This window comes from Erpetoichthys calabaricus, chromosome 1 (genome assembly GCF_900747795.2).
Source record: "Erpetoichthys calabaricus chromosome 1, fErpCal1.3, whole genome shotgun sequence".
NCBI classification, from domain to species: domain Eukaryota; kingdom Metazoa; phylum Chordata; class Cladistia; order Polypteriformes; family Polypteridae; genus Erpetoichthys; species Erpetoichthys calabaricus.
The window spans coordinates 188,799,144-188,821,576 of NC_041394.2; the positions used below are offsets into that span (position 1 = coordinate 188,799,144).

The 22,433-nt window shown below is 37.7% G+C and overlaps 1 protein-coding gene across 10 annotated transcripts in view; it reads left to right on the forward strand.

Annotated features, from left to right (window-relative positions):
• Nucleotides 1-22,433, forward strand: part of mical3a (microtubule associated monooxygenase, calponin and LIM domain containing 3a) — a 431,263-nt gene that overhangs the window by 363,533 nt on the left and 45,297 nt on the right. For 5 of the 10 annotated variants that reach the window (XM_051922884.1, XM_051922891.1, XM_051922904.1 and 2 more), the window contains 6 exons: nucleotides 3,545-3,658; nucleotides 4,774-4,856; nucleotides 7,534-9,379; nucleotides 12,347-12,441; nucleotides 14,463-14,516; nucleotides 22,101-22,151. In XM_051922884.1, coding sequence (XP_051778844.1) covers nucleotides 3,545-3,658; nucleotides 4,774-4,856; nucleotides 7,534-9,379; nucleotides 12,347-12,441; nucleotides 14,463-14,516; nucleotides 22,101-22,151 — 2,243 coding nt within the window. The remainder of the gene's footprint in view (nucleotides 1-3,544; nucleotides 3,659-4,773; nucleotides 4,857-7,533; nucleotides 9,380-12,346; nucleotides 12,442-14,462; nucleotides 14,517-22,100; nucleotides 22,152-22,433) is intronic. The other 5 variants (XM_051922895.1, XM_051922902.1, XM_051922899.1 and 2 more) reach the window with 2 other exon arrangements.

A 22,433-nucleotide genomic window follows, 5' to 3' on the forward strand; every position in this document is an offset into this window, starting at 1 on the left:
AACTTATCTTTTAAGGGTAATTTCTGCATGTGACCTGTTAAGTGCCAGTATTCAGTACTCTTTGAAATTGTGCACAAATTTTATGTTGTGTTTATGAGCAGAGCTGGACAATATGAACTTAAAGTGATTTGCAATTATTTAGAAACAAAATGCGATATTTATTATATCTCAATGTACTCAAAACACCTTAAAAATTAAATATTAGCACCATTTATACCATACATCTGTTACATTTTCTCAAAATAATATGAAATACTACAAAGGACCCCCCCAATATAACAACTTCATGAATATTGGTGCCTCAAAGAAAACTCTCATACAGCATGTTTTTCCCAAAAATTTGTTTTATTTATGTCAGCTCTACTTGTTTATTGCATGTATTGCATTCAAAATCTTGCCTGCCTTGATCCATTCTGCAATAAAAAAAAAGACGTTTTTCTGTCATTCATTGACAGAAGTTCAGTTCAGTCAAGTGCAAGGTTTGCTTCCTCACGATGAGTTATTAACGGGGGCAACAGGCAAGTTTTGCTCTTAAGTAATAACCCGAGATCATTGTATTGTTGTGGTATTTACATTTACCTGCAGTAAATTTATAGTTATCAACAAATTTGTCCTTTGAACCATCTGGGGGAGTTTTAAATCCAAAGCAACCGTGATAATTTCCATCTTCTGCAGCCATTGTTTATGGAATAGCTTTGACCAGAGATTTCCAAACTTATTAGTGGGCTTAGGGCCCTGACTAATCTAAAGCCAATGCTGTAAAGTGCAGCGTGATCATGCACAACTACTGCAAACTTATTGACATGCATGTGATTATATATTACATGGTATCTCTAGGGCAGAGGTTTTCAACCTTATTTCTTGGGGTAGCACCACCAGCAAATAAAATATTTTGAAGAATCCCCATTTTCTTTCAGTCTTAAATTGTTTAGTACTAAACTCCTAGTAGGCACAACTAATAGTAAGATTTAACTCCCACCCTTGCCCCTAATACTAAATTTAGGGATTTTAACAAGAGATTATATAAACTTTTTTGTGTAGTTTATTTACTTTAGTTATTTAGTCTTTTAGTTTATCTTATGCACATCAAATACTCTATTTTTTTTTTTAATACTAGAGCAGTCTTGTTGTTTGATAAGGAGTAAAAATGACAAAGTCTGTAATTTCCATAATTCTGATTTGCTAAAATTATACAGTGACATATGAATCCAGATAAAAAAAGTCTACAATGAAAGTTGTGTCATCATTTTCAATGAAGATTTTCAAATATTCATAACTTTAAGCACAGTTCTGCATCCTACAGTATTAGTGTATTTATTTTTAAAGGAAGGATAAATGTTGCCAAACATTGGAAGCTCTGTCTGCAACCATATTGTTCAGCTGTTTATTAATTTTAATAACACTAAAGTGCAATTAGATTAGATTTTTTTTATTATTAGTAGTTTTGCCTGATTTCAGCCTGGATATTTAAGTCAAACTGCCTCAATATAGCTCCATTGGTTAATCGGATATATCAGAAGTACTATGTAACTAACTAAGTACTGTTCTGTATACGATATATATATATATATATATATATATATATATATATATATATATATATATATATATATATATATATATATATTAAACCAGTGTATAATAATATTGTATTAAATTTCACAAGCTGCTTACTGTTGGAACATTCCAAATACAGTCTTTTGTGTTAAAGACATTGCAGCAGAGCTCTGTATTAATGGACATCACCAATAGTGGTATTCAGTAATGTTACAAAGGTGATTTAAAATTGATACATTCAAAGTCCTAAACATATTGAGTCTTTATTAGCAGCAATGCCTAAAATTAGTACTGCCTCAGTATTCACTGGTTTTGAATAAATGTCAATCAGTAATTTTCTAACCTGCTTATTCCTGAACAGGGTCTTGGGGGGCTGACTCCTGGAGCCTATCCCAGCTAGCTTAGGGCGCAGGGCATAAAGAAACTCTAGACAGGGTGAAAACACACACACACAGACCAGGGCCAATTTATTAATGCCTCTCCACCTAACCTGCATGACTTTGCAATGAGGGAGGAAACTGGAGTACCCCAGAAACCCACACAGACACTGGGAAAGCATGCAAACTCCAAGCAGCAAGGTCCTGGGGCATGAACCCTGGTCTACTAACTGTGAGGCAGTAGCAATACCACTGCACTGCCCTTTGAATAAATGTCTGCCAAGAAAAAAAACAAAACTTAATAATTAGTTTTACTCATTCAAAATTGTTATCCTTGTTTAGCTTTTTTCCCCCTTCTGTATTTTTTAACTTCAAAAAGCTCTAATTGTTGATTGGTATTGCAAACTTAATGAAAATAAATCAATCAAATCTGTCAAGGTATTTTTGAATTTTTTCTATTGTGGTGTTTTGTTTTGGTCTTAATATATTGAAATGCCCTTTTTGTCCTTCCTAGGTGAACCATCCTGCCAAATTTTAGTATTTTAGCTAAACAGGAAATGGTGTTTTTATTTTGCTCTGTCAACTTTGAATTTTTTTGTTTTTTATTTAATTTTTTTAGATAGATAGACAGGTAATTCATATTTGTTCTTCACTGTATATGATTTTTCCTTCGGCCTCACAACAGGAGCACCGTGAAACTGAACAGTGATGGGGGGCAGATTGGGGTCTTGGTATGTGTCCACTTGTATGCTGAAGCTGTTTCTGAAACAAGAGGGTTTTGATTGAGGAAGTTCAGGCTAACTTGCAGATCCACATATGCTGAAGTAGGCAAGCTTATCAAAAATGAAACGTCTGTTGTGAGAAGCGCAGGTATGCACGGAACGCATTCATTAACTACTAGTTAACATGCAGGTAACCAGTTCTTGAAATGCATGCTGGCCCACAAACAGTGGTTCACCTGTATTTTTATTTAAAAACTAGGCAATTTAATAACAAATTCCAAGCGTCCATTTGAAAACCTTTGGCTTAGATAGCAAGGAGTGTCGATTAACGCAATTAAATAAAAATAACGTTATAGTGTTCAAAACTAATTGCATGCTTTAACACATTAACTTTCACAGCCATAGTTACAAGTTAAACATTGCTAAGCGGTAAACTGCTGTTTCATATAGCTGCAAGACACAAAGTACATTAAGTATACAAGGACAAAATAGAACACTAAATGGAAACACAACACCTTTATTTTTAAAATTTTAAATTAGGAAGCTCAATTCTCTTTCTAAACAAAAATACAACCTCAAAATGAACATAAAATGGCTGGTAATGCATTTTACCCCATAAATGGTATGTAAACATTGAAGAAGAAGGAATAAAAATAAAATCTACAAAGGCTTCTGGTTTTATTCCAGCCTGCAACGTTTCAATCTTATAGAGCTTATGAAAAAGGATGAGGGCTTACATGCTGTACAGATGTCTTAATTATGGTGTGATGTGAATTACTGGTTAATGTAGTTATTTGATCACTGACAAAGTTTCAAATTCTTATTACATAACCAGCCAACAACTCCCAATCCTGCACATTGTATGAATGTACTTTTGCTCTTTGACAGATGACATTCCATCAGATGCGGAAGCTGAGGCTCGTCTACATCGACGTGAAGGGGCAGATGAACTGCCAGAGGATCAGGATCAATCTGAGAGCAACGAGAGGGTATCTAGTCTAGGTAATCTCTATGTAAAAAAAAAAAAAAATCTAAGTCACTGAAATAAAAATAAATTTTTAACAATGAATTATAGATTGTTTGGAGGTGTAGTGGTGTATGTAAAATGTATTTGCATATAATACTTGGTTACCTGTGTTCATATTCTGGAAGGGTCACTCACTTGTTTTTCCTGTCTTTAGAGTATTCAGAGAAAATCCATGCAGTTTTTGCAGATACGCATGAAGGTGGTTGTCAGTGTTTATTTGGCTTTTATGTTTGATTGCACATGTGCACCCTGTAGTACACTGGTGTCACATCCAGGGAGACTCAGTTTCCTTGTGATTCTGTTTAGAAATAAGATTAAAGCAAACTCATCATAACATTTTCTATGTTCCTCCCTCAAAACCCTCAACAGGGTTAAGCAATTTTAAAATTGGAGGGACCCATTAAAGAAAAACATTGGAAATTTATGTAAGCCTTCCTGCTTCACCACATTATGAAAATCTTGGTTTTTGTAGCTTTTTCTAAATTATCTAATTTCAGTTTATTAGTTTTGTTTGCTGTATTTCTCTTAAGTCTCAAAGAAAATCAAGTCCTTTTAGTTTGTCCTAAATTAATTATAAATTGTTAAATACCACTGAGTATATCTGCTATGTCAACACCACACAACATTGGAACATGGTTTAATTTTCACAATCTTTTCTGCTCTTTTTGTTATTTAGATATATCATATTTGACTTTGATGTCCATTTTATAGTACTGAACCAGTAATGTGGATTTACAGTACCTACAGGTGTTTTCTTTGATAATATTTTGTTGTGATACTGTCATTTATATTCTTAATTACAGAAAAGGGTTCATGTTATTGTTAAATCTTGAATAATACTTTAATTATAGATGTAAACTGTCAATCTTAATGTCTGGTGTAGAAAGTGTGAATTCCGCAACCTTAGGTTTTTTGTTAGTACCGGTACTTAGAAGTTCATAACTTATTTAAAGTAGTGTGGAAGCAGAATGTTTAATATTTCAGTTACTATTATGCTTTATTAATGAATTGTATACAGCTTTGTTTTCAGTTTCTTATTCAATATTTCTATATAGTAATGAAAGATTTTTAACTGTTCTTGTTTTGTAAGTGCCATCATCAGTTAGCCCCCTTCATTCTGCCAGTGATGTAGTGTTGCCTCCTTTAACAATTACAGAAGACGAAGGACCTGAGGTATTGAATAATTCTTTTTCCTTACGTAATGTGCACATTGTATGTGTATTTCATCAAAGTTCTACATTTAATTGTATTAGGTTGGATTTTTTTCTCTTTTCCAATTGTACGTTGCATTTCATGTCCTTATCAATTTGAATACTTTTGAAGTAATTGCAGTGTTTCAGTAACTTCTAGGAAACTCAAGTGCAAAAGCAGTAACTGAAAATTTTAGGGGAGTAAATTAATCACTATATTCCTGCCTTTGAATTTAAGACGGTTTAGGATACATTTACAACTAGAAAGGGTTCTCACTGGGTTTTGTCAGTTGCGACTTTGAGTGATTAGTTTAGAAATTAGCATGTTTTGAACTTGATGCCTTATTGTGTAGACAAAAAAACATGTAAGACATTTTAGGATACACATACCAAGCATAAACTTATTGTTATTTTTAGCTAAAATTGTAAACTTGTAGTTTATTAAATATAGAAGCTGATTTTTTTTTTGAGCCAGAAGTTTACAATAGTGTAAAAGAAAATGCCATGTTGCACACAAAGATTGAAACACCCAAAAATGCCTTAGATTAGATTATATAAACTTTATTAATCCCAAGGCATACAGCAGCAGAAAAATAAAAATCAAGGATGCAGATTCAAAGGACAAATAATACAGCCAATCAATCAATCGATATGTAAATTAAATAAATAAATGTGTATTATGCAGATATTTTAAAATGAATTTAATGAGTACATCCAGAGTAAGCATTGACTTTCCTAATAGCAGTGGGCAGAAAAGACTCTCAGAGGCGCTTCTTAGCACACCATGGTGGGATGAGCTTTTGGCTAAAAGTGCTACAAGAGTGTGCCTCCTGGAAGGGCTAGAGGGAATATGATGACATTTAGTTTTGCCTCCATCCTCTTTTCCCAAGAGCTTCCATTGTGTCCTGGATTTGTCCTGTGTTGGAGAAGATTTTTCTGATAAGTTTTTTCAGACATTGTGCTTTTTTTGAGGTCAGGTTGTTTCCTTGGTAGACTGCAGTGTAGAACAACACACTGGCTACTGTGAACTGTTCGAACATTTCCAGCAGCTTGCTGCGTACGTCACCTAGGAAGTACAGTCTGCTCTACTCCTTCTTGTTGGGCACCAGTGTGTTGCCAGACCAGTCCAGTTTGTTGTTTATGTGAACCCCCAGGAACGTGCAGCTCTGCATCACTTCTACACCCTCTCCCTGAATGATGACTGGTCTAAGATTATTCTTGCCATGCTGGAAGTCCACCAGAAGCTCTTTTGTCTTGCTGATGTTGAGTTGCAGGTTGTTGTCCCTGCACCACAAGAAGAAGTCCTTCACAAAATTCCTGTACTCTGACTCGTCTCCATTATTAATGCAACCTATGATGGAGGAGTCATCTAAAAATGTCTATGGATGGCAAGTGCTGTTATTTTGCTGGAAGTCTGTTGTGTAGAGGGTAAACAGGAAGGGAGACAGGACAGCTCCCTCAGGTTCTCCAGTATTACACACCACCATTTCTGACAACCTCTCCATATGCTTTTGCATTTCAGATATGTTTATTCACCTCTTCATTATAATTGTAATGTTTCAAGCCTTCAGTCTGTGGTTTTGGTGCCAGGGAATAATTACAGTTGTAAGTTGAAATACTACAGGGTGAGGCAGAAAGGACGGATGTTTTTTACAAAAACACAAAATTAATTTTTTCTTACAAAGAAATTTATTGAAAGATTTGAGTTCATATTGAAATAGCATTTGACAAAATCAAGTGTGGAAAACAACATCTCCCATGTGGTGTCCATTATCACTGATGCATTTCTGAAGGCGTTCATGGAAGTTGGCCTCCACTCTTTTCAACATCGCTCTGTCAATTTGGGCGACTTCCACGCGAATAGCTTCCTTCAGCTCCTCCAATGTACGGGGCTTATGCTCGTATACATGTGCCTTGAGGTGACCCCACAAGAAATAATCGCACATGGATAAGTCAGGGAACCGAGGAGGCCAATGAATGTCACCAAACGTGGAAACGAGGTGACCAGGGAAGAGAGGGCGAATAACATCCATTGATGCTCTAGCTGTGTGGGCTGTCGCCCCATCCTGTTGAAACCACACACGCCGGATAGGAATACGTTTTCGTTATAATTCAGATAAAAAGAAGTTATCATCTCGATATAGTGCTCCGAACGATTACTGAGGCCAAGTTCAGAAGAATGCTTCTGAGCAGATCGACTTGGACTGTGCAGCAGGGCTAGTTGTACGCTTTCCACATTTTCAGGGGTACGTGCCGTTCGTGTAGCCCCCGGCGGTCTTTTGTTCATTAGTGTACCTCGTGTACGAAGTGCTTTAACCCAACGTAGGATAGTGTTACGAGCGGGAACAGCTTTATTTCTGTGGATATTGAAATGGCAACGAAACTCACGCTGAACTGTGGTAATAGATTGGTTGTTCTTGACAAAACAATCATACACAAAAACGCGGTGTTCTATCATCCACGGCTCCATGGTTTCAACTAAAAAGAAAATAAAAAAATTCTAAGACTTCGTGAACCTAACACCACCTACCGCACATCTGTCACTCCACCTAGTGGTGAGTTCTAGCCATTTCAAAGACGTACGTCCTTTTTGCCTCACCCTGTACAAATTGCAAATATAATGTGTAAGTTTAATTTTCTTCTAATTCCTTTTCTAATAGAGAGAGATCATAATTTCTCCAAAAGTGGCACTGCAGTCTCCAGAGTCTCATTTTTTCCCAGAGATTTACCTATCTGAAGACAGCATAGAAAGAAAAACCTGTCAGGATATTCCAGGAACTTTACAGGGTATTCCTGTTCACCCTATTTGTTCCCAACCAGTTCCACTCCCTGAAGCTATTACAGTCAGCTCTCCTGTTAAGATGCAATCTATACCATGTTCTCCTGCAACCAGTCCTATTTCTGTACCAATTTGTTCACAACCTTTGCCTTCTCCAGAAGCTTCCTCTAGTGTTTCACCTAAATCACCAGTTAGAACTCAACCGGTACCAGCAGCAACCTCAACTCCTTTGATCAAGTCATCTGTGGAAACTGAGGCTACATCTAAGTTCTTTACTCCATTAGAAGAAGAATCCACTAAAAGATCAGATATTATAGAGGAGTTCTGGCTGAAGAGTGCAGAAATTCGAAAAAGCTTAGGTCTTACTCCTTTAGATAGAAGCAAAGGTCCAGAGCAAGTGTATGTACATTCCAATTCTGAATTTTCATCCACCCCTGTAAAAGATCATCTCTCAGTAGAACCGAAGTGGTACGCCAGCCAACCACGGCCAGCAACTTCAAGAGTAAGTAGTGTTCTCCTTGAAAAACAACTGCCTTCAGCATTGATTTTAAAAATTTCTGGTGACAAAGATTCAAAAGGCATTGATTCAGAGAAAAAAGATATTAGCAGTAGTTCAGGTCTTGGCTTAAATGGTAGCACAGCCAATACACAAACAATGACAAGTGAAAGCTTTAACACATCAGAGTCTACAATGCTTACACCACCATCAAGCCCACCACCACCCCCACCAGAAAATGAGGAGCCAGCAACATTAAGAGTCAAAAAACACCAGGCTAGCTGGAACAATGCACAAGAGAAAAGTTCTATACCTGCAACAGTTCCAGACCAACTTTCCAAACCATCCCCACTCCATTGTTGTAAAGAAACTATCAAGGTACTGAGCCAAAGAACACAACAAGAATTGCGAAAGTCCTTTGTGGAGAGTGTGGATGAAATCCCATTTGCAGATGATGTTGAAGACACATATGATGACAGGACGCCGGATAGTAGCCTTCAGGAAAAGTTTTATACACCTCCAACGAGCCGAAACAAACACAGCAAAGAAAAGCTGCCACTGCAGCTCTCCTTAACTATGGAGAATGGTACACCCAGAGCTGGGGAAGCTGTATCAGTGAAACAGAGAGTTTTACCACAAATATCTCCAGAAGCCAAGGAGATTGCTGAAGAGAGGATGAAAGTACATGAAAAGTCTGTAAAGAGCCAAGCTTTAAAAGATGCTATGGCAAAACAGCGTACAAGAATGAAAGAAACAGGTGGTTCCAAAGGGGCTCCAGCTAAAGCTGGCTGGAATGTTTCTTTAGAGTCATCAACACCCAGACTTTCACCCTTGGTACATGGTTCTGCAAAAGTACCATCTGGGAAAACCTCAGAATCCACTAAGCATGGGACACTACCTGAAAAATTTCTGTCACTTCCAGGTGATCATAGTTTGGAGGGCTCTGCTGCATCCTCTGATGGATCTGCAGGAGGAAAGAGTAAAAAAAGGTCCTCTTTATTCTCCCCTCGAAAAAACAAAAAAGACAAAAAGTCAAAAAATGAAAGTAAACCTTCTGACAGGCTTAGTTCAGAGGAAACTGCCAAATCCAAATCTCTCTGGAAATCTGTATTTTCTGGGTACAAGAAAGAAAAGAAGAAGAAGGATGAAAAATACTGTCCAAGCACTCCATCTAGTGTCTCCACTGTGGATTCAGCAAAGAAAGGGGCTTCTCCAATAATAAAAGCAGCAGGTGAGAATGATTAATTTTCTAAAACATTTGTATTATTTTCTCATGAAAAGTAATTCAAACTCCTGTCAGAAATGTGTATGATCTTAATATTTAACCAATTTCTACTGAAAATCAAGATGGTTAAAAATGTGAAATATATCAATTAGATTTTTTTTTACATTTTTCAATCAACATATGGCAAGATTGTGGAATTTGGGAAAGTTTTAGGATTTATAACATTCTTTGGGTCATGTTCTTATTTTCACCAGAAATAAATTTAATTAGACAATGAGCTGGAGTGGTTTGCATGACTGTCGTAAAGATAATAATAATAATAATAATAAATTTTATTTATATTGCACTTTATATTTTAGCAATCCCAAAGATCCAAGAGAGTGGGCTTAAATCCCACCCCAATCACTACATGTATAAGGAGTTTGCTCATTCTACCTTCTTTAGTGTTAAGTGATTTTAAATTGGCCTAGTACATAAGAATTTGCGTAGGTGTACTCTAGGTAAGACTAGTGCTCCATCAAGGATTCGTTCTTGAATCATCCCCAATGCAGCAGTGATACTCTTTGTCTCCTTACAACTCTGAATTTGTGTAAGTAAGTTTGGAAAATGAATGCATGGCTTTTGAATTTTGTTCATTATACAGAAATAACACAAGCATCTATACAAACTTAGCACATTTTTGTATTACAATTTTCAGCTATTCCAGTGAAGTTTTAAAATGACAGAAGTAGCTGCCACACAAATCATGTCTTTTGTTGTTCACATCTCTTATATATATTTCTCTTCTGGTTCGTCCTGCTTCCACTTCAAAACCGGTCCCACCCACTCGCAGCCGACACGGCATTTCTCGATTCCTATTCGTTGTCTTCCATGTCATGCACTATACTGGCCTGCTGAGCATAATACAGCCGACAAGTACTCGAGGTGCTGCCACAACAGTAAAGTAGCTTTACCACCCTTGCGGGAGCCACCTGTGTCTTTACAACATCTTCTTACACAGCAAACATCAGAAGCTAAAAATTATCGTGAACACATTCGAGAATACAACCCTCCTCTAGCGTTTGCTTCCATGGGTGCACAGATAACTCAACCTCCTGGCCACGGACCATACTATTTTAAAATACACGGGCAAATTTATCACCAAATCTCTCCACTATATGCTAACACTTCTACCTCTCCAGGATATGGACAGTTGTATGTTTTTGACACAGCGCAAGCTACTAAAGTACGCTTGCAAAATAAAGCAAATTCTGCATGCAGCGAAAATGTACTTCTCCAACTAGATTCCATGCTCAGAACCATCAACCCCTTCGCTAAATCATACAAACACATGCATGAAATCGCTCAGTCCAATCCAACAGCATCTGTACGAATGGTTTTCAAGGAAACCCCTAGGCAGGATTTACGATGATACAGTGCCCCGACATGTCACACCGATGTTGCAGCGATTTTCATCGGAGAAGACGGTGAAACGCCTGCCGAAAGGGACATTTGCATCTATCCCATAGGCAACTCCTGTAAACAGATTTCCACGCTCAATATGAATTGCGATCCTATGGTTTACCCATTTTTATTCCCTTATGGAGACATTGGCTGGCACAAAGATTTACAACATGTTCCCGATAAAAGAACCGCCAAGCGAATAAGGCTTACTCAATCACAATTTTATGCGTACAGATTAGCAATGAGGAATACATTTAGTATTTTGCACTCCAGTGGCAAACTATTCCAACAGTACGTCGTAGATGTGTATGTTAAAACAGAGGGCGTGCGTCTCAACTATCTCAGAACACATCAACAAGATCTGCGCGTTGAACTATCAGACGCACTGCAAGCAAACGCTGAAAATAACAACGTTCGTGTAGGCAAAATGATCATATTACTGTCCACATTTCCAAGAAGTCCAAGATACATGCAACAAAACTATCAGGATGCCATGGCTATAGTACGTATTATTTTTCACTTTCACATGTAATCCTGCTTGGCCGGAAATTCTACATGCACACTGCGTTTTTCAAGAAGTATTTATTTCTTCCTGATTTCTGAATTCCTTTCTCACCGTTTTCCGTACCTGTTCTTACACCGCCATATGCTACGGCGGGCGTAGGCTAGGTGAATATATTATCCCTATTAAGCTAACTGGTAGTAAGCTTTTTTAATGTCTACTAATCAAATGAGGTTTAGAACTAGCATATGATTTAGAACTAAGCATAAACCTTTGTGCCTAAATCTAGCCTAAATTATGGTGTTTTTGCTGCACATAAAATATCACAATGCACATAACAAGTTTGTTTGTGTTTTCATATTCTTATGTCATCATTCTAGTGACATTAAAACTTTAATTTTTTTTTTATCATAATTTGGAAAACAGTAGCCTTGACCATATTAGCTTTTATGTTGATGAGTTGTTTACTCTGATATTTTGAATTTTTAACATTATACAGTGAAAATAGTTTTTTTAATTTCTGACATTTTCAGTTGTGGGGAAAATCTTAAACTTTACACCTACTCAGAAGAAAGCTAATAAAAATCCTAAACTTAAAACACTTCTAGAAGAAATCTAATGAACAATGATTAAACATGTTATTAATTATAATTTGCTTAGTTTTCTTTTATAATAAAATAAATTACAGTTCATAAAATGTAAAGTATGTTTTGTTAACCATATGCAAAAACACAGATTAAATGTTTTACAACTTGTGGTTGTGTTGTGGCAAATTGTGGTGGGAGGGTAGTATAATGGGAGCATTCTACTAATATCACTACTTTACATCATTGCCAGGATGAGCTCTTCCTGTAGTACCCCCATAGTAAACGAATAAGTGGATGTGAAAATCAGTCTAGTAATGGCTGAATAAATATACTTTCCTGGAGTATATTTTATTTCATGTTTTATATGAGTCTTTTGTATTAATGGACATTTTGGTTATGTATTTATGAAGTGTTTTACTAATTTTTAATATTTCCTTGCAGACCTTCACTTACGTAGATACTTGAGTTTCTCTGAAGACTCTGATCTCTCCTGTGATGATGTTTTGGAAAGATCTTCTCAGAAATCTAAAACAGAGGTGTGTTGGAGCACTTATTTTTACTGGATTGTGATCAAAATAGTTTTTTGGCAGCTGCTCATTCAGTTAAGCTGCCAGATGGCTCTCTCTAACTCCACCTTATTTTTATCTGCACCTCTGCCCTTATTCTAAAGTAAATGAATATAACAAGATAAGATAAATGTTACTTGTAGTTCATTATTACATTGTAGGATGAAAATTGGACAGTTGCACAACTTGTTGCCCTTTCAGCATTATCACAGATATTTATATTTGATTTGTGAAATTTAAAAAATAAATTTATTGAATGGAGCATATGTTACTAACATTGACTTACTAATATTATTGCACTGTCAGAACCCAGAGATTACTTTTAACTAGTGATATCATTTCACAAGATTTTATTTTTGTCTATTGAGTGCCTTTCTGAGATGATTTCTGTAGCGACTTATTTGTTTTGATTTTTGAATGTAATGCTCGGTGAAAGATGAGGTAATTGAAAAAATAACTGCCCAACATATCTACAGTATATACTTTATATCAGTCATGCACAGATTTACAACCAGCCAATTTGAGGACATTCTTCTTGGGTAATAATGTTCTAGAAATTGCCAAAACCAGCCATTAGAGGTTGCATACTTATGGCAGCACTGACAGACATTGAATGATACCGCCTGAATCGAAGCAGTGATGGAAGCAGACTTCAGGCAGCTGGCTGGCACATATTTTTGGTTTACTATCTGTTCAGATGGTTCAAACTTTTTTCTTCCATAAAGTAGATAGAAACATTTAGTAAAAAGTAATAAATATTTCATTGTAATTATTATTTCACAGGGTCTGTGATGCCCATAGCTGGCACACTCCCCTGAGACCTGGGTCTCTGATATTCATGAAACTGAGATGGACTAGGGAGAATGAGGACACAGAACAACAAGAATGTGCGAAAATGCTTTATACTTTTTGTTCAACAGTACAGTATTAAAAAAAATAAAATAAGTAAAGTTTTTTGATTCTTCAAAAAAAAATATTGTGTAAAAAGTAGTGCCTTCCTATAAAAATCACAGAATAAATAAGTTAGTTAAAAATAAGGAATAAGGCCATGCTGGCATTGGATTGTGTTTTCTTTACCTTCATTTCCTTTACTGCCAGCCTAGCAAGTCTTTCGCTCTCTGTCTCCCAGCTCACCTGTAACGTCTTACAGCCAGACTGGAACACCAAAAAAACTGCACACTACCACAGACCCAAATGAGGTTCTGTCATGTTTTCAGACTAATAGAGGGCTCTTTGATTTGTTTTGATCTTCACTGTTCCACGTGACTTTTTCTCATGCATTCGTCCCACACCGCTTTTCCATTATGGACCTGGCATATGGCTGTGGAGACTTGAAGATTGGTTTGTGCTACTCTGTACCAGAAGTTGAAATGTGCATCTGGTGATCCACACCAGACGCATCCAGCCTCCATTTCAATGACCTGTACACTTTGTGAATGACATACTGCCAAATAGGCGATCGTAAATGGAGCCGTAAGTCAGTGTGTGACTGCATGTAAATGTTTGTGTGTGTGTATGTGTTTATACTTAAGGACTCTTGGATGCTTACGTTATACTAGTTAAAAAGGGACTCATACAAATATATCAGAATTAATCTATGACAGTTTAATTTAGTGTTAGCAGAAGTGGTACTGTGCATCTGTTAACCATATCTACAAAGTATGAACATGTTTAGACTTAAATACTACTTTTTGGCATGTGTTAAAATTAATTTTATATATAATTTGAAAGTGTTTTAATATACATTTATATTATGCAAGAGTATTTCTAAGAAACATGCTTCTAATCAGCATATCACAGTAACTTAATATGTAGAGCATTAGCACATTTCTTTAAAATGATGTTTTCCCTCTCCTTACAAAGGTGAATGTGTATTTTTAACTTATTGGGTTGTACAAATTAGAAAATAAAATAAAAAAAGTTCTTATTTTGTCATATTATGCCAACTTATGTAGTTCATTTGTCTATTTTATTCTAATTTTGTGCTTCAGAGGTTGCATGACATATTTGACCTTGTCTCAGACATGCAAAGGAAAAATGAGGAGGTATGATGTACTTCAATAAAAAATAAACTATTTTGGATTAAAACAATGCAGATGTATATCCAAAGCTTATTTTTGATCACTTAGGAAAATTACAAAAGATAGTACTTAGGGAAATGTGAATTAGGAAATGCAGTATACTTTATTGTGTATGGAAATGAAACATGATTATAACACCTAAGGTATGAAATGTTTTACTTTTGGCATTAGTTATTTAGAGATATATAGAGTAATTGAAATGTAAAAAGCCATGTGCAGTAACATAAATGAGTGATTTTTTTTATGCAAAAGGAACAGATTTTATGAATTAGTTTCATATGTATTAAATTATTGCATAAACAGCAAGAACAGAAGGAAACTATGAGCTGCTTTTTGACTAAACTCAAGATATATGACACAACTGAATCTCAGTAGCACAGTACATCTCCTGACACATGTCATATTCCAAGTGCATATCTTGAATATGATAAGCTTTTTGGGGGGAGGTTGTAGGCTTATACAGTGGTGTGAAAAACTATTTGCCCCCTTACTGATTTCTTATTCTTTTGCATGTTTGTCACACAAAATGTTTCTGATCATCAAACACATTTAACCATTAGTCAAATATAACACAAGTAAACACAAAATGCAGTTTGTAAATGGTGGTTTTTATTATTTAGGGAGAAAAAAAAAATCCAAACCTACATGGCCCTGTGTGAAAAAGTAATTGCCCCCCTGAACCTAATAACTGGTTGGGCCACCCTTAGCAGCAATAACTGCAATCAAGCGTTTGCGATAACTTGCAATGAGTCTATTACAGCGCTCTGGAGGAATTTTGGCCCACTCATCTTTGCAAAATTGTTGTAATTCAGCTTTATTTGAGGGTTTTTCCAGCATGAACCGCCTTTTTAAGGTCATGCCATAGCATCTCAATTGGATTCAGGTCAGGACTTTGACTAGGCCACTCCAAAGTCTTCATTTTGTTTTTCTTCAGCCATTCAGAGGTGGATTTGCTGGTGTGTTTTGGGTCATTGTCCTGTTGCAGCACCCAAGATCGCTTCAGCTTGAGTTGACAAACAGATGGCCGGACATTCTCCTTCAGGATTTTTTGGTAGACAGTAGAATTCATGGTTCCATCTATCACAGCAAGCCTTCCAGGTCCTGAAGCAGCAAAACAACCCCAGACCCATCACACTACCACCACCATATTTTACTGTTGGTATGATGTTCTTTTTCTGAAATGCTGTGTTCCTTTTACGCCAGATGTAACGGGACATTTGCCTTCCAAAAAGTTCAACTTTTGTCTCATCAGTCCACAAGGTATTTTCCCAAAAGTCTTGGCAATCATTGAGATGTTTCTTAGCAAAATTGAGACGAGCCCTAATGTTCTTTTTGCTTAACAGTGGTTTGCGTCTTGGAAATCTGCCATGCAGGCCGTTTTTGCCCAGTCTCTTTCTTATGGTGGAGTCGTGAACACTGACCTTAATTGAGGCAAGTGAGGCCTGCAGTTCTTTAGACGTTGTCCTGGGGTCTTTTGTGACCTCTCGGATGAGTCGTCTCTGCGCTCTTGGGGTAATTTTGGTCGGCCGGCCACTCCTGGGAAGGTTCACCACTGTTCCATGTTTTTGCCATTTGTGGATAATGGCTCTCACTGTGGTTCGCTGGAGTCCAAAGCTTTAGAAATGGCTTTATAACCTTTACCAGACTGATAGATCTCAATTACTTCTGTTCTCATTTGTTCCTGAATTTCTTTGGATCTTGGCATGATGTCTAGCTTTTGAGGTGCTTTTGGTCTACTTCTCTGTGTCAGGCAGCTCCTATTTAAGTGATTTCTTGATTGAAACAGGTGTGGCAGTAATCAGGCCTGGGGGTGGCTACGGAAATTGAAACTCAGGTGTGATACACCACAGTTAGGTTATTTTTTAACAAGGGGGCAATTACTTTTTTCACACAGGGCCATGTAGGTTTGGATTTTTTTTTCTCCCTAAATAATAAACACCATCATTTAAAAACTGCATTTTGTGTTTACTTGTGTTATATTTGACTAATGGTTAAATGTGTTTGATGATCAGAAACATTTTGTGTGACAAACATGCAAAAGAATAAGAAATCAGGAAGGGGGCAAATAGTTTTTTCACACCACTGTATGTGGAGATACTGTTTTAGCCAAAAAATGGGTAGATCTGTGTAAATCTTTATAACAACAATTGCACATTGTGTGGGAGGAGCACTTAATTTAATTTTGCAAAATAAGGGAAGCTCAACCCTTGCTCTTTCTGTAGTGCTTCAGTGCAGTGGACACACAGTGATATGCCTGCATATTTAAAATGTGTTATTTATAATATCCCACACATAATGCATTATGCTATTATGCTTATCTAGGTGGACTTTTTTTGGGAGGATATACGTGTATTCTTACTCTTCCTATTTACAGAAAACCCTCAAACAGGAACTGACAAAATAAAGAAACTACCTGTGTAATTGAGGAATGCAAATTATATTAAAAGAATGTGTCATTCTTCATGGTTGTACTCATTAAGGTTAGGTAAAAAGTGTTGAGCAGACCCAGCTACTTGTTATTTTGGCTTTGTTTTGGCAAGAAAGACACCAGCAACTGAAAAGGAGAGCATTATTATGCCTATAAAAAGTATTCACCCTCTTGGAAGGTTTCACATTTTTATTGTTATTCAACACTGAATCACAACACTGATCAGTAGAAAAAGACTTGCTAATGTAATAATGAAAATATATCTCTCCAAAGTGGTCTACATTTTTAACATAAAACACAACATCTTTGATTGCATATAAATAAAATGTATTTATTATTGTCATCATCATCATCATCCCCCTCTTTAATATGGCACACCTAAATCACCACTGGTGCAGCCAATTGGTTTTAGAAGTCACATAATTAGTTAAAGGGAGAACTTGTCTGTAGTCAAAGGGTTTCAATTGAATGTAGTATAAATTAACCTTATCTGGAAGGTCCAGCTTGTGCTGAGTGAGTATCATGGCCTAACATACACCTTGAAGACAAAGTAACATTCCATTATATTTGAGAAAAAGTGATTGAAAATCACAAGTCAGGTGATGCATACAACAAAATATCCAAGTCACTAAATATCCCTTGGAGTTCAGTTAAATCAATCATTAAGAAATGGGAAGAGTATAGCACAGCTGCAAATCTGCCTAGAACAGGCCATCCATAAAAACTGAATGATCATGCTAGAAGAAGACTAGTAATTGAGGCCATCAAGAGAGCTACGAGAACTCTGAAGAAGTTACAAGCTACAGTAGCTGAGATTGGAAAGAATTTGCATACAATAGCTGTGTCAGTGGTTCTCCAGTTGCAGCTTTAGGATTAGTGGCAAAAAGAAACCCACCATTCACAAAGTAAACGGACAAGACATCTCAGAGTTTGTCAAAAAGCACACAATAGTCTCTGAAGTCAGCTGGAAGAAGGTCTGTAGTCAGTGTCAACACTGTATATGGTGGGGATGGTGCGCTGCTGACCTCGACTCGGGACGTTGTGGGTTGGTGGGGGGAATACTTCGAAGACCTCCTCAATCCCATTAACATGCCTTCCAATGAGGAAGCAGAGCCTGGGGACTCAGAGGTGGGCTCCCCCATCTCTGGGACTGAGGTCACCGAGGTGGTCAAAAAACTCCTTGGTGGCAGGGCCCCGGGGGTGGATGAGATACGCCCGGAGTTCCTCAAGGCTCTGGATGTTGTAGGACTGTCTTGGCTGACACGCCTCTGCAACATCGCATGGACATCAGGGACAGTGCCTCTGGATTGGCAGACCGGGGTGGTGGTCCCCCTCTTTAAGAAGGGGGATCGGAGGGTGTGTTCCAACTACAGAGGGATCACACTCCTCAGCCTCCCTGGAAAAGTCTATTCAGGGGTCCTGGAGAGGAGGGTCCGTCGGATAGTCGAGCCTCGGATTCAGGAGGAACAGTGTGGTTTTCGTCCTGGTCGCGGAACAGTGGACCAGCTCTATACCCTTAGCAGGGTCCTGGAGGGTGCATGGGAGTTTGCCCAACCAGTCTACATGTGTTTTGTGGACTTAGAAAAGGCATTCGACCGTGTCCCTCGGGGAATCCTGTGGGGGGTACTCCGAGAGTATGGGGTACCGGCCCCCCTGATAAGGGCTGTTCAGTCCCTGTACGATCAGTGCCAGAGCTTGGTCCGCATTGCCGGCAGTAAGTCGAACCCGTTTCCAGTGAGAGTTGGACTCCGCCAGGGCTGCCCTTTGTCACCGATTCTGTTCATAACTTTTATGGACAGAATTTCTAGGCGCAGCCAGGGTGTTGAGGGGGTCCGGTTTGGTGGGCTCAGGATTGGGTCACTGCTTTTTGCAGATGATGTTGTCCTGTTTGCTTCATCAGGCCATGATCTTCAGCTCTCTCTGGATCGGTTCGCAGCCGAGTGTGAAGCGGCTGGGATGAGAATCAGCACCTCCAAATCCGAGACCATGGTCCTCAACCGGAAAAGGGTGGAGTGCCCTCTCAGGGTTGGTAGCGAGATCCTGCCCCAAGTGGAGGAGTTCAAGTATCTCGGGGTCTTGTTCACGAGTGAGGGAAGAATGGAGCGTGAGATCGACAGGCGGATCGGTGCGGCATCCGCAGTAATGCGGGCGTTGCATCGGTCTGTCGTGGTGAAAAAGGAGCTGAGCCGCAAGGCGAAGCTCTCAATTTACCAGTCGATCTATGTTCCTACCCTCACCTATGGTCATGAGCTATGGGTAGTGACCGAAAGAACGAGATCGCGAATACAAGCGGCTGAAATGAGTTTCCTCCGCAGGGTGTCTGGGCTTTCCCTTAAAGATAGGGTGAGAAGCTCAGTCATCTGGGAGGGGCTCAGAGTAGAGCCGCTGCTCCTCCGCATCGAGAGGAGTCAGATGAGGTGGCTCGGGCATCTGATCAGGATGCCTCCTGGACGCCTCCCTGGTGAGGTGTTCCGGGCACGTCCAACCGGGAGGAGGCCCCGGGGAAGACCCAGGACATGCTGGAGGGACTATGCCTCTCGACTGGCCTGGGAACGCCTTGGGATTCTCCCGGAAGAGCTAGAAGAAGTGGCCGGGGAGAGGGAAGTCTGGGCATCTCTGCTCAAGCTGCTGCCCCCGCGACCCGACCTCGGATAAGCGGGAGACAATGGATGGATGGACAGTTATTTGCAGTTTCAACTCCGGGCCTTCCTATTCAATTAGTTGTTTATTGATGAGCAACAGTATATATTACAGAACATTTTACTATACTGTTTTACTTAAGAGTACATGAAACCATAGTATGTTGGCATAAATGACCATGTGAACTTATCATGTCTAATTAAATAGTTGTGCCTGCATGTCACGCTGCAGGTTGTCAAAGTCTGGAGATACAGTTGAGTAAGTACATTTCATCTCATCAGTCACATCTAGCCTGGAACTGTACTAAATTTTCAGGCAACCAAGATCACATAATCCAGCTTCATACAATTAAGTGCTTGCAAAGGAAACTAGATTTTTTAAAGCACACAGAGAAATGTCAGGGTAATCATCTTTGGTTCCAAACCAAAGCTATTCTACTGACACTTGCAGTACAGTACTTGCAGTGTTCAATCACAAGACAGCTCAATCACCTGTTTTGTAACTTTGTCTGGCAGATTCACAGAGCTTGGATTGCAGTGGAGTAGGTCTTATGTAGTTAAATGTTGGCATATCCAGACGTGAAGTGCTTCTTCACACATTTTAGATGATCAGTGTTGTGTGAGTGGAGCACTGATCAGCCAGACTTTTGTCTGTCAAAAACAGACAAAAAAAACAATTTTCTTTCAAAAGATTTTCTTCTCCTGAATGCTAGTTTCCCCCTAAATCCATTAATCTCTTATCTGCATAATACCGTTTGTTTTTCTCCTGCATGCTTATGCTCATTTCATTAACTTTTGCAAATATATCAGTTATACAGGCAAGCAGAGCCATTTTGTTCTGGGTACACAAACATCCCTGAAAAATGCCAAGAGTTCATGTCCAAGTAGAAAAAATCTCTGCAGCACTGTTTTCTTTGCCAATCACAGTGATTCTGCGTGAAAGTAATTGTGCTAAAAGCCTGTATCACTGCAAAGTTTTGCAAATAAGCATGCACACAGTGGATTTTGTTTGATATAGTTGACCCATTGCAGTTACTTTGTGTAATATATCTGCAAGGACTTCGGTTAGCTTCTTTGTTGCCAATTGCTCACAGTGGATCATGCAGTGCATCCTGACTACAGAAGGGGAAACATCTATGATCAATCTGCGTAAGCCAGTCCACTACCCAGCCATAAATAGTGCACTGTGAATTTCAACATCCTATCCTGTGGAATTTCTCTCTCCTCCATAAACATTTGTAAGACAGCAGAAATGTTCTGTACTGTCTCATGCTGAGGAAGTTGGAGACACTTCAAAATATCATTTTAAAATGCATCTTAGTGTGTGTAATGAACAAAAGTCAAAATGTCTGCAATTTTGCTCTCATTGCTAGTGTCCATTTGTATAGTGTAGGCTATGGAATTTTTAAGTTGCTCCTTTAAAGTGCTCTGTTAATTCTTTGCTATTGATCCAATTCTTTATTTCACGGTATTGTTAGACAGGGGTATATTCTTTAGTTTTAGTGCTTCATTCTCACCATATACCATTTTTATCATATCAAATGCCGCTGGTAAGATCTATGTCTCAGTATTGCTGTGTGTTTTCATAGCCTTGAAACCACTTGATAAAAATGCTCTTGTGCATGACAGAGAAGTGTGTTCAAGTATGATTGAGCTTTTGAATTGAAAGCCAACTTATTACATTTTATTTTCACCTTAACAGGAAAAAAGCAAATTTGTACATTTTTTTGTGTGGATAGAATAGCAATTCGGCAGCAACAAAAGAAGGTGAAATGTCACAAGCAGTAACTCTGAAAATTCCCACAATATACAAACACAGTAAATCTCCATTAACTTTTTTTTCAAGAAAAAATTTGATTACACAATGCAGTTGACTCGCTGCTGTTTCAGTGGCACCAATTATTTGCAGAAGTTGTTATGCAGTTTTTTTGCAGTGGAGATCTCGCTTCATATGCGTAGAGGTCCATTTCTGTAAACCCACCTGTACTATAGTTAATTGAGCCAATTATGCTACATATTTGTTATGAAAAGCTACTCCATACAAGTGATCCACTAGAACTATTCCTTTCATGTTTGCTGTTAGTTGATCTGTAGTAGCTGAAAAATATTAAGATAATGCAGAGAACCCCACATATTTTTGATGAATAGTAATTAATAAAATGTATTCTGTACATATATAAATTTAAAATCTGCATTATCTTTGTTCCTATTATGCTATATATAGTGATTTGAAATCCAGTTTCTTTTTACACTTGTACAATGGCTGTATTTGCAAAATATGTGTATGTTCTGCATTTTTAATCTAGGTTGTTTGTATTAATAATATAAATGTATGTCTGTTCTTGTGCTTTTTTGTTAAAATTCACTTTAATTTATAATCTGTTTGATTTTAAAAATGTTAACATTGCATTCATTCATCATTATGATTCCCGCATTTTTATTTGTGCTTTTTGTCTTTCCTTTGTTCCTGCCTGTTAAAAGTCAATTTATGTTCCTCACGCCTTGGCATTCAAGAGATCATACGCATCAAAGGTAGTGTTTGTATTCATTAGCAACTGCATTTTGGTGCATGTGCTTTTCCTAAAAGTTTACACACATTATATATATATATATATATATATATATATATATATATATATAATAAATATATATAATAAATATATATAATATATATAATAAATATATATATATATATATATATAATATAAATGTTTTCCTATCATGTACTAACGGGCATTTTATATGCATGCTTATGATAAAAAAAATAACTTTATGTGATGGGAGTCTCACCCTAAAGTTTCTAGCTTTAGCGCT